This window comes from Peromyscus eremicus, chromosome 12, assembly GCF_949786415.1.
Source record: "Peromyscus eremicus chromosome 12, PerEre_H2_v1, whole genome shotgun sequence".
In the NCBI taxonomy this organism is placed as follows: domain Eukaryota; kingdom Metazoa; phylum Chordata; class Mammalia; order Rodentia; family Cricetidae; genus Peromyscus; species Peromyscus eremicus.
This window is the reverse complement of record NC_081428.1, coordinates 55,976,157-55,989,360: the sequence shown is the minus strand read 5'-3', so window position 1 is coordinate 55,989,360 and position 13,204 is coordinate 55,976,157. Positions and strand designations below refer to the sequence as shown.

Genomic DNA, 13,204 nt, shown 5'->3' with positions numbered 1-13,204 from the left:
TGGACAGTGATAAGCTTCCTGTATTTCAAGTGGCTTTAATGTGCAATGTCAGGTTGCAAATAAGTTGTGGCGTTTCATGTATACTTCCACCTGACTGTAGTGTGTTTTATATAACAAGAAGTCAGCAACAAAAGACACAAATTGTGAGTTGCCTAATGCTGAACAAAGCTTAGGTCAGATTTTGAGCCTCTGACCTTACCCCAAGGTCCAAGCAGTCTGCACAAATGGGATCATTTGTTTGAAAATTCAACCTGTTTTTTTTTTTTTTTACAAGATCTGCTCACTTCGTTTTAATGTTTGCTTGTTACACTTATATAGCTGATATTTAATTTTTTTTCTTTTGTGTTATTCAGAGTTGAAATAAGTTGACGACCATTAGACTGGGTTGCAACTGCGGGTGGTACTGGAAACTGACTGGTTCCTGGACATGCCCAGTAGAAGGAGGGGTCCTAGTCGGCAGCAGCTAAGCCGGACAGCTTTACCTTCTATACAGACTTTGGTTGGTGGCGGCTGTAGCAATGGAACAGGCTTGAGAAACAGGTAAAGAAAAAAATCAGTCTGTGCATAATAGTTGCATAATTTCTGATCTATTATCAGTAAGACTAATATAAAAGTAGTTCTATTCAAATATTTGCTTATCAAACTTTTGTTCTTGTCACTGAAGTAGAAGTTCTGCCTTTGAAGACTGAAAGCTTAGTATTTCAGAGTACTTTGCAGGTAGGATGGTATTACACAGGGACCACAAAGTAGAAGAGTATTTTTTTCTTTTATTTCTCACTTAATATTTTTAAATTTTTTATGTGTATGAATGTTTTGCCTGCATGTGTGTCTGTGTACCACTTGCATGCCTGGTGCCTATGGATGCCAAAAGAGGTTGTTGGATCCCCTAGAAGTGGATGGAGTTCAGATGGTTCTGAGCCACCATATATATTCTAGGGACCAAATCTGAGTCCTCTGGAAGAGCAGCCAGTGCTCTTAACTATGGAGCCATCTCTCAAGCCCCAAGCCCCTTAAAAAAACAAAACAAAAACAAAAACAAACAACCCAGTGAGTCCACTTGGTGCTGTTCATATACTTCTGGTTGGAGGGCCATCTGCTGAAGTGTGGTTGACGTACCAGGTGCCACGCCCTTGAGGGAAGAAGCCATCAATTGTTCATAGCTCCTTAGTTAGGGTTGGGGACTCAGAAGCCCTTGTCCCCTCCTTTGGCCCCCTACATTTTATTATTAAAAGTTATTCAGGCAAAAAATTGTTTGATATTAATAGTAACTGTCAACTATAGCATAAAAATGGTAAGAATTGTGCCATGATATATAGGATTCTAGAATTTGAGTTTGGGGGGTGTGTGTGTGTGTGTGTGTGCGCGCGCGCGCGCGCGCGCAAGCAAGCTCAGGTGTTATTCCTTAGGTACTCATCACCTTTAATTTTGAGACAAGGGCTTTTAGTGGCCAAAAAAGTCACCAGTAGGCTAGTTTGGCTTGCTGTTGAGCTCCAGGGATCTATCCTTCTCCTCAATGCTGGGATGCTGGGATTACAGTATATACCACTCTGTCCAGTTTTTAAATTTTTTTTTAGAACTTTGTGTGTGAGCTTCATCCCTCCCACCTCTGATTTGTCCTGTGTCCTCCCCAGTCTATGTATATACAGCCTACTAAGTTTATTCAGTGTTGTTCATACTTGCATGTCCAGAGCTGACCTGTCATCCTAGACAGGAGTTCATCCCTGGAGACAACTAATTCCCCTTTCTCAGCCGTCATCGATCGCCTGAGGCTCTTCTTCTATGGTTGGGACTGTGGAATCTCTTCTGTCCTTGTGGCCGTGCCAGCTGCTGCTCACATTGCGCTGCTCTTGTTCTGGCAGCCATGACTCTTGAGATTTCATAGGTGTATTTTTTCCTGTCATGCCTAGGGGACACTGTCTGCCAACAGGTATTCTGTAGACTCTCTCTGCCTGCTCTTCTGATAGTCTTCCCTGAGCCCTAGGTATAGGGGTTGTGTCGCAGATGGAGCAGTTGGAGTGGGGCGTCTCGTAGTCTATAACTGCATTTGACCAATTGTGGATCTCTGTAATAGTCTCCATCTGCTGCAAAAAGGAGCTTCTTTGTTGAGGGATGAGAGCTCACTTATCTGTGGGTGTAAAGATAAGTATTTAGGCTATGGTTAGAAAATACTGGTTTAGGGACATGACAGTAGTAGGTTCTCTTCTCAGGTCTGTGGCCTCTCTGGCCATTGATGTTGACTATGTTTATAGTACCAGGAATGAATTCCCTCTCACGGAGTGGGCTTTAAGTTCATTTAGGCAGTTATTGGCTACCCCAATGTAAAAGGGCCACTATTGTACCCGTGGTGGGTATCTTAGTGGTTCAGTCATGGTTCTGGTTTGTATGCTTTACAGCTGGGAGCTGGGGGAGATGGCTTCTCTCCGTTGGTAGCTTGTACAGCACCTTCTCTTATTATGAGAGCTAGTCCTCAGGGAGGAGCTTCCAGGTCTGTTTCAGCTCGATTTCTCTAAGTTCTGTGTCTTTAGTGTGTGCTGTCATCAACAAGAAAGTCTTACCCTTTCAGCAGTAGTTCATTTGTTTGGGGAAACTCTTGTAGTCCTCTGACCAACAATCAAAGGGAGGTTTCCCATGCTTGGCGCTGGGATATTTTTAGATAGTGAATGGCTCTTAGCGGGAGCATCATCTCCCCATTTAATAATAACCCCATTATTAAAATGCATACACACACAAGTAAAAGCATACTAAGCATGTGCTTTACTGCTGAGTTACATACCCAGCCCAGGATGAGTTATTTTTGCTGATCTTATCTAGGGCCACTCGTGTCGTTGGAGGCTTGTTCTTGTAGCACTCACTGCAGAGATACTTTTACCTAGTCAAGCATTTGGTCAAGATAATTTTTTCCTGAATATTTTTGTTTCCTCCCTGAAAAGAGTTTTTCCTTGTCTTGATTTTGGTTTCCAGAGTCACCAGTCAGTACCACTCCTGTCTTTCAGGCTCTCCTGATATATTTGAGAGTTTGTCTGGAGGTTGTAGTAGAGGAACACAGCTACTCATATACTCCTGACCTAACTCCCGACCTTCCATTCATGGAAGGTCATTCTCTTTGACTGAGTGCACAGCTTTGGAGCTGTGAGGGTAGCCAGGATACCCATCTAGCCACTCCCAACAGCTGAGTCAGCCCTGTTTACTCTTCCTGTTTGGCTTTGTATTCTCAGAGCTGCCCCCTTGCTTCTTCCTGATCTGCTCTAGGTAGCTTAGAAGGAAAATATGATCAGGAAATCCTTGAAGTCAGGCCAGGTTTACTAGTCCTCTTAGCTAGACTAACTTTTTTAAAAAAATTATTTATTTTTATAAATATTTTTTTGTTTTTGTTTTTGTTTTTGTTTTTCGAGACAGGGTTTCTCTGTGTAGCTTTGTGCCTTTCCTGGAACTCGCTTTGGAGACCAGGCTGGCCTCGAACTCACAGAGATCCGCCTGGCTCTGCCTCCCGAGTGCTGGGATTAAAGGCGTGCGCCACCACCACCCGGCCCTATTTTTATAAATATTTTTATAGAAAAAGGCATTGGTGTTTTGCCTGCATGTATGTTTGTGTGAGGGTGCCAGATCCCCTGGAGCTGGAGTTACAGACAGTCATGAGTTCTGCTATGTGGGTGCTGAGGATTGAACCTGGATTCTCTGGAAGAGCAGCCTGTGCTCTTAACTGCTGAGCCATCTCTCCAGGCCCCTAGACTAACTTTTAATGTTTTAATTACTGGAGTGTTGAAAATATCGGATGAGGAAAGGAGGCAGTCTGCTGTTTAAAAAGAGGTGAAACCCAGCTTTGGTGGTGCAGACCAGTGTTCCCAGCACATGGGAGAAAGACCCAGAGCACAAGGCCAGCCTTGGCTACATATTCAGACGTTATTTCAAACAGACAAAAGTGCCTGGAACTGAAGCTTCATTTCTAGATAGTTCTGCTTATGCTTGGATTCTGTAAACAGTATAGTGGGAGGAAAGAGGAACATTTGAAAATACTGATACTTGCCAGGCAGTGGTAGCATCTCCTTTAATCCCAGCACTAGGAAGGCAGAAGCAGGAGGATCTTTGAGTTTGAGGCTAGCCTAGTCTACAGAGTGAGTTCCAAGACAGCCAGGGCTTCACAGAGAAACCCTGTTTTTTTTTAAGCTGATTATTTATTCATTTATTCATTTATGTATGTGTGTTTTGAGTCAGAGTCTTACTATGAAGCGTTGGCTGGCCTGGAACAAACTAAGCCATGCTGGCCTCAAACTTACAGAGGTCTGCCTGCCTCTGTGTCCTAAGTACAGGGGTTAAAGGATGTGCCACCAAGCCTGACAGTGTTGATAGTTTTAACTGAGTCTAGCAATGCTAGTTTCTATGTATTTTCCTGTTCTTTCTTGTAGCTCTTAATGGCTTTCAAGGTTTTAGTCATGTTTGCTTTGATTTACCATTCTCTAGCTTTCTTCCTCTTTTAATATATGTAATTTTTGCAGTTTTAGCTGGGGACATGGAAGAATGTGTTTTTCAGGAGATTAAAATGAAAGAGGTATTTAGTTTATTTAAAAATTGTTGTGACTCTGATTAATATTTTGTGATATGTTTACCTTGAGATTAGTTTGGAAAAAGAAGTTAACCCTTGCAGAGATTCTGCCACCTCTGCCTTCCAAGTGCCAGGATTATAAGTGTGCCACCAAACCTGGTTTCCCTTTGAATCTTTCTTGATTTATTCATTTATTTACCTGAATTCTGCTGCTTGCTGGCTCCATAAGGACCAATCTTTTGCCTGCAAGAATATAATAAAGTGAGAGTTCAGTATAAACATTGAGCATACAGTTTAGGCACAGTGAACCATTCTTACTATTTAGGGGAAGTTGTTTTATTTTTAATCATTAGAGAGAATGTTTACCAGTCACATTACTAGATACAGCCCTCCTAAGCAAGTCTTTTCCTATTGTACTTTTCTTATTGTAGTGTTGCAGTCTAGCAAAGACAGCTTGTGGAAGGAAGGGTTTCTTGTGGTCCACGGTTTAGGAGTGTGAGCCCCTCAGTGGGATCTCCTCAGTGGCAGAGGTTATGGGGGTGGGGCATGCAGCTAGGACTCCACTTCTGGGGAGACATGAGAGCTTTGCTACTACTCATGCTTCCTCTTCTCCATTTCATCTCAGGCCATGGGGTGGTGGCACCCACATTCACAATGAGCTTTCCCTTAGCCTTTCTGGAAAGCCCTTACGCAGGCCTGTAGGTGCGTCTCCTCAATGATTCTAAATCCAGCCAAATTAGCTGAACGCCAGCATTCCCTTGGGAAGCCTGGGGTTAGGAGAGAGAATGCTATTGTGACGTCTCCAAACAAAACCTTGGGCATTGCCTGTAGTACTGGCACTTAGGAGGCAGAGGCAAGTAGAACTCTGTGAGTTCAAAGCTAACCTGGTCTACACAGGGATTTCTAGGCCAGCCAGGGGCCACATAGTGAGACCCTTAAAAATAAAGGAAAGGAAAACCTAGGTTTTTGAGTTTCTAAAGAGCTTTCTTGGTAGACAGTACCTTTCATATATTTTAATAAATAGCTACTACTGGAATTAAGTGCACTCTGACTAGAATTCTTAAATCTGGCTAGGGAATAGAGCGCACTAGGTAGAGTGCAGGCCTAGCCTGCTGGAGACCCTGGGTTAGTTCTCCAGCAAACTGTTCAACTAGGGTAGTGGCAGACAGGCCTGCAATTTCCGGTATTCCAGAGGTGGAAGCAGAAGGATCAGGAGTTAAAAACAACAGCAACCAAAATAGCAAAAAAGTTGGAGTTCTTATATCTGTATGTATATCATATTAAAGGGTTTCCTCCCACTGTGCTGGGGATGGAACCCAGGGCCTTCCACATGTTGGACAGGTACCCCACCACTGAGCCGTTACCCTCAGACTGGGAATAGTATTTTTATTTTTCCTAAATATTACTTCTGTAATTAATTTTCTGATGTGTATTGACCAAGTGTATTTATTTTTAAACTTTTTAGAATTTTTATTTTTGATGAGTGTATAATCATATATGTGAAGTGTAATATAGTATTTTGATATATCTGTGCATTGTACACTTAATTAAATAGTTTTGGTTTATAAGAATTTTTGATATATGTCCCCTCAAGCTTTCAGCTTTATAGATTAGAAGATGACTTGTTCTGACAGATTCTGTAGGACTGGTTTCCTTTTTCCTTCTGATGCCCTGTACTGCTTTGTCTGACCTTCTCTCTTGTCTTTTGGCTTAAAGGTTAAAAGCTAAACTGCCGAGAATACCACAAGTGTGTATCTTCTGTGTCAGTACTTTGTAAATGTCTGTTTTGGAACAAGCATTCATTGACTTGTTCAGTGGAACAAGTATCTCAATCCATTTTTCTTAGAGAAATTTTATGACCTTTTAAACTTGGAAATAGCATATGGGAAAGCATATGCTTTCTCCCTTTATTTTGACTGAAGGGGAACAAGAATTTTCATTTGTTTGGATTATAGGCTCCTCGCTTTGTACTGTTTCATCAGCACTTCTCATTTCAACGTTTATGGTGAACTGAAGTGAGGTAGTAGCTGTGGTGCTAATCCTTTGCATTTAAGTCGTGATGTTTTCATTATGCAGAGTGCGCGAAGCTCATGTTCCCATGAGTCCCTTAAAGTGCTGTAAATGCCACCTACCAGCTAGAGTTCTATATTTGGAAATTTTAGAGTGGTAACACTAATATTGTTCCTTCTCTTGGTATTAAAACCAAGCCTGTTTTTCCTTGTTGTATAAATAAGAGTCAACCATTAGATCTCAGTAACTGTTCCCTGTTTTCTCTTGGGGTAGCTGAGCTCTCCTGACCTGTAAGCAAGCATGAGTGAACAAGAAGATAGGAACTAACACTTCTAACTTTAGTGTTTTAAGAGAGCTTTCTCTTTCCTGACTGTACTGGCCTGCTGTCTTCTTAAATATATATTTCAACCGTGAATTAAAGAAAGTATTTTCGATCCTCAGGATTATAATTTTGTAGTTAAGACATAAACTTATATGCAAAAATTATGTGATGAAACTGAGAAAAATGTAAGAATAAAGGTAATTTAAATTTGATGAAGAGAGATGTATCAGTTTTGAGGTAGAGTAAACTTCACAGAGGATATGTTTGAAACATCCCCCAAGCAACCCCTACGCTTTCCTCTTGTGCATGTAGGGAGAGCATACATGGTGCCATAGCGTGTATAGGGGTCAAAGGACAACTTGCAGGAGTTTGTTTTTTCTTACTGTGTGGGTCCCAGTGTTCAAAATTAGGGTGTCAGTATCAGCGGCTGGCACCTCTACCCATTGAGCCATCCTCCCAGCTAGCTGGCTTTTCTTTGCTTTGTTTGTGATTCTACAGCTTTAACCCAGATAATTGTATGTGCTAAACTAATACTCTACCGCCAAGGTAGCCCTGCCACCCCAAGTCCCTTAAAAGTCTTGAAGAATGAATAAGAATATCTAGAAGATTTTAAGGAGGGTGATTATGGGGGAGAGGTAATAACTTTAAAGGGAACAAAGTGCACAGAAGTAGTCATGCCTGTGTTCCAGATGGCACAGAGCATGGGCATCAGATGTGGCACAGGTAGAGAAGGGCCTTGGGATAAGGTTGCTTTGTTAAGGACAGGACCGCATATGACTTACTAAAAAAGTTTGGCTGTTATTTCATTGGCAATGGAGAACTATTTTAAAGGTTCAGGTAAGAAAGCAATTTTAGAATTTCCGTTAAAATGATCCTTGAAGGCAGCTTAGAGGGCTTGGTGAAGGTAGACTCGGGTTTGCTGCAGTAATGTAGGTGAAAGTTGGTAAATGGTTGAACCAAGATAGTGCGTTGTGAGGGGAAAGAGAGGCTAAAGAAAATTTTATAAAGCAGAATCCAGTCCTTTAGAGAGTGGTTGAATATGGAGAAGCAGATGAGAAGTCCTAGCTTAGATTTTGGTGTTTGGGTGGCCAGCAGAATAAGCCGTGGACTAGTGTCAGGACTGTGGGATGGGTGGCACAGATGTTCAGTAGGCAACTGGGTAACGAGACTAAAGGCAGGGTGAGCTCTGTGGATGAATTTTAGTCTTCCATACCCAGGAGACAGTGGAACGCTTGGCTCCGTTTTAGATCACTGATGTAAGGTGAAGGGAAAGCCAGCAGTTAGAGGTAGGTGGAGGAGACACTGAAGGCTGTCACCATTTGAGTTAACTCTGATTTCTTTTTCAGGAATGGTAGTGCTATTGGCCTTCCAGTCCCACCTATCACAGCCTTAATCACCCCAGGTCCTGTTCGTCACTGCCAAATTCCTGACTTACCAGTCGATGGGAGCCTGTTCTTTGAGTTTCTTTTCTTCATCTACCTGCTGATTGTTCTGTTCATTCAGTACATCAACATCTATAAGACCGTGTGGTGGTATCCGTACAATCATCCTGCATCTTGCACTTCACTGGTAAGTCTTCAGATGCCTTCAAGTTCATTGTCAACAGGCAACAGAGCAGCTGGAGACAGTGTCTCACAGAGCCTAGCCTGGTCTTGAACTATTAATTCTACTACCTCAGTAGTGCTACCACCTCAGATTATTTTCAGAAGTAAAACTTCCTAAAACTGTTAAAATATTAATATTGCCAGAGGAAATAAAAGTAGAAATTAAGATGCATGAAATGTTTAATAACGTATTAGAAAGTGTTTGATGTTTGGCTTTCTCTATATCATGTTAAATGCATTGCCAGATGTCACTATGATTAAATTCCAGCAAGTTTTTCTTTTCGGTGGTAATGGGAATCAAACCCAGGGCCTTACGCACATGCTTCATCACTAAACTCTATCTCTAGCACCAATTTTACCTTTATAATTCGAATAATTATGTAATGATTTTAACACATGACAGTCTGAGGCAGGTCTTCCTCAGACTGTTAATTAAGGGACCTACTTGGGTGGAAACTACCATCTTTTAATGTGTGACCTTCAAGGTAGATGTAGTTGAGCTTTGTGACCCAGAAATGGAGCTGTGCATAGGAAAATAGAAAAGAGATTGTTTTTTGAGGCAATGCCTCATGTGTTCCAGGCTGGCCTCAACTCACTGTGTACTAAAGATGACCATCCTCCTCCTATCTATCTTCTGAAAGCTGGGATTGTAGGTGCCCAGTTTACGAGGTGCTGGAGTTAGAACCCAGGGTTTCATGCATGCCAGGCAAGCAATCTTATCAACTGAGCTATGGCCCAGTTCTTAAAGGAACATGTCTTACGGGCCATGCCTCCATCATTTTTTATGTATGCTCCTAACTATAAAGGAGGCTAAAATGTACATTAAGTGCTTATGTTGTTAATCTGAATAAAAGTGTATTCTGTCACAAAAACTAGCTCTGTGTATTGAGTACATAAAAGCATATTATGGGCTAGAGAAATGGATTAACAGTTAAGAGTGTTTCCTCTCTTCCAGAGGACACAAGTTCTGTTCCTACACATGACTCACAGCTACCTGTAACTCTAGGTCTAGAGGACGCCCTCTTCTGTCCTCCATGAGCACCTACACTTGCATGCACATACCCACACACAGACATACATACACATAATTAAAAATTATAAAAATCTTTTAAAAAGGCAAATTGTAGCTCCCCCCCCCTTCCATTATTTAGAAGGGCAGTGATAATCGTGAAGCAGAGAGTCTTCTGTAAAGGTTATATATAAAATGTCTGTGATTCTAGTCAGAGGACTTGACATACATGTTATCCAAGCAAAAAGCCACTGTCCTGTTGATTTGTGTGTATTGAGGACTACAAAATATTTGAGAACTTTCTGCGATGGATAGATATGAGAATGAAATGTAAGTTTAAATCTTCAGCATAGTATGGGATGGGAATATATTTTTAAAGTTTTAAATATTTGTATAATTTGGTTGTTCTTAGAATTAACTGTTAAAACTTTTCCATATTGACCATTTACACTTAATATGATGAGACTGTTCATATTTTAATTTAAGAATTGTAATGAGTTGGTGTCAGAATTTTGTTTTTTGTTTGTTTGTTTGTTTTTTCAAGACAGGGTTTCTCTGTGTTGTTTTGGTGCCTGTCCTGGATCTCGTTCTGTAGACCAGGCTGGCCTCAGAGATCCGCCTGGCTCTGCCTCCCGAGTGCTGGGATTAAAGATGTGCGCCACCACTGCCCAGCCAGAATTTTTATTTTTTTATTTTTTTATAGTTTTTTTTCTCTCTACATGGATTATGAACTTATTGAATGTAGACACTATATACCTTATCTATCCTTGGCCAGAAGTAGTTTTTGCAAAGGAATCTGGGAAAGGAACCATAGCTAGGAGTCACGAAGGCAGAGGACTAGCTACTGAACTCTCCCATTCTGTTTCCTTATGCCATGACTGAGAGTAAGATTCAGGAGAGGAGGAGCCTTCACTGTCTTCCTCAGCACAGTGTCCACTGTGTCAGGAAGGGTACCTGCCATCATTTGAGTGTTAAATACATTTTAAGTGAATTAATTGAGAAATTCAAATTTTACTTTTGGAAGCCAATGTAGAAACTTGGGGATCTTTTGACCATCAGAATTAAAATATATCCCATTTGGTTCCTAGGATACTGTTCCTAAAGCTTTCCTTCTTCCTGTCACAGTACTATGTACAGACTTAGAAGAAGAAGCTGTAGCATCTGGGTGAGACTGTTTCATAGAAGAGATCAGCTCCAAAGCACATTGCTAAATCAAGTTAGAAACACTAAGTGAACAGAGCAGATATACCAAATGGAGGGCTTAGCAGTAGATACTCAGATTAATGTGGAAAAGAGGTGAACAGTAGTAACTCCTAAAAACTCTTGAATCCTAGCTGCTCTATGTAATCGGACACACTGTAAATGTGGCATTTAGATTCATTGTTCTCATTATTCTGCAGGTTATTACTTGTTAACTCCACGTTGCCTTTTTTTTCTTTTTCTTTTCTTTTTGAGATAGTGCCTTGCTATCTAGACCAGGCATGTGTCATCACCATGCCCAGATCTTTTCTTTTCAATAAAATAGTTTCAAAAGCAGAGGGGAATGCATCTTAGGTAGCTATTTAATGTTTGGAAAGCTATGGCAGTTTGTCTTGAAAAGAGAAGTAGCAGGTAGGCAGTCTTTGGGGGATCTGAATTCCCATGGTCTGTAGTGGGCTCAGAAGACCTCGAGAGGGTGGGCTCTGCTGCCGCCGTGTAGCAGAGAGCTGGATCTACACGATGCCTCTTTCTGACGCACTCTTTGTTTCTCTTATAGAATTTTCATCTCATTGATTATCACCTGGCAGCATTCATCACAGTGATGCTTGCGAGGAGGCTTGTGTGGGCCCTTATTTCAGAGGTATATTGGCTCATTCACTCTCTTGTGTCACCTGTGGCTGAACTTAGTTACTAGAATGGGATCAGATTTAAAATGTGAAATGACCACATATAATTTGAATACAATTATAAGTTAATTGCTTCTGTATGAGTTCTTCCTATACTTAAGAAAAAAAGTTTTCCTACAGTGTTTAAAGTCCAAATGTGAAGTATTTCAAGAGCATTATTTGAAATCTAGTTTGTAGGATTGTAGGATCTAAGCTTATTTTAGCTTGTAGATTTAAAAAAAAATACAATCTTTAATTGTAAAGTTCTAGTTAAAAACAGAATGTGATTCGGGTAATGAGTTACTTGCACATATATAATTGAATCTGAAATACTCAGTTTCAGATAACATTCACTTGAAACAGTTTGTATACCACTTGTGAAATTTCCTAAGAAGAAACAATTTGAGCTTATTAGAACTTACAGTTTTGAAAAGTCTGTTAAATTTTGGGTATGATTAATCTGAAAATTAGAACCCAAGCTTCAGTGGACAGAGGAGGAAAGAACTGCACCATAATGATCCTTTCAAAGCTTCATGTTCTTGGTAGAGTTGGTCATTGGTATCATTTCTCATATATGTATAAACTTGGTGAGGGAGGAAAATGTGCTTTCATAAGTTTTATTATATTTAACATGAAAATGATGGCCAAAACAAAAATGATAACTTAGCCAAAGTGGTTTATGATTTTTAATCTTGGAAAATTATATTTCAGTGTGAAATTTTAAATGAATATTTGCTATAATCACAGGTAATTGAGACTCAACTTTTTTCTCTTTTTAAAAGATTTTTTTTTTTTTTAAATTTATGTGTATGTGTTGGTGTGAGTGTATGCCACATGTGTGCTGGTGTCTACAGAGGCCAGAAGAGGGGGTCAGATCTCTTGGAGCTGGACTTACAGGTGGTTGTGAGCCACCTGATGTGGGTGCTGGGGGTACCAAACTCTGATCCTTTGGAAGAGCTGCCAGCTCTTAACCACTAAGCCATCACTCCAGCCCCAGTGTTTTCCTCTAGAGCAGACATAAAAGTCTGTATGTGTGTGTTCTACTGAAGAACCGGACTACCTATTTTTTTTTTTTTTTTTGAGACAGGGTTTCTTTGTGTAGCTTTGCACCTTTCCTGGAACTCACTCTGTAGACCAGGCTGGCCTCGAACTCACAGAGATCTGCTTGGCTCTGCCTCCCGAGTGCTGGGATTAAAGGTGTGCGCCACCACCGCCTGGGTCGAAAAACTGGACATTTGTGAACACAGTAGTTGAACGTAACTGCAGAGCTGTGGTAGTAAGATTGCTTTATTTCCACAGTGGGAAACCTTTCACCAAGTTTGTTTCAGGTGATCCAAGTAGATGCTGAGCTTGCTGTGGTACCACATACCAACACTTGGGAGGGGAAGACAGTATGATCAGCAGTTTAAGACTAGCCTTGCTTCGGAGTGAGTTCAGGGCCAGCCTTGGTTACATACTCAAAGAAACAAAATAAAAATAAATGCTTTTTGATTGTTTTTTCTTTTAGTGCTGGGTATGGAACCATGACTTCATATATACCAGGCAGGTGCTGTACACTGAGCTGTATTCCTAAGCCCTCTTTTACTTATTATTTTGGGATAGAGTCTTATTAAATTACCTAGACTCACTCTGTTGACCAGGCAAACCTTGAACTTTCTGTCCTTCTGCTTCAGTCTCCCAAGTAGCTAAGATTACAGGCCTAGCCTAGATGTGTCCCCCCCCTTTTATTTTTTTCTTACTGGATGCTTAGTTTGGATGTTCCCAGAAATAACTTTATTTAGAGCAATTCCATTGTTCTTTGGTTTTTAGCTAAACAATTTTTTTGTTTTAATTCTTCAGTTACTTAGAAATGAT

General features: G+C 40.8%; 1 protein-coding gene across 1 annotated transcript in view; it reads left to right on the top strand.

Moving 5' to 3' along the window:
• The window catches only part of Tmem39a (transmembrane protein 39A), a 28,685-nt gene that overhangs the window by 943 nt on the left and 14,538 nt on the right, over positions 1-13,204 (top strand). Inside the window, exons 2-4 of the mRNA XM_059277143.1 lie at positions 354-540; positions 8,219-8,441; positions 11,242-11,325. Coding sequence (XP_059133126.1) covers positions 428-540; positions 8,219-8,441; positions 11,242-11,325 — 420 coding nt within the window. The 5' untranslated portion in view covers positions 354-427. The remainder of the gene's footprint in view (positions 1-353; positions 541-8,218; positions 8,442-11,241; positions 11,326-13,204) is intronic.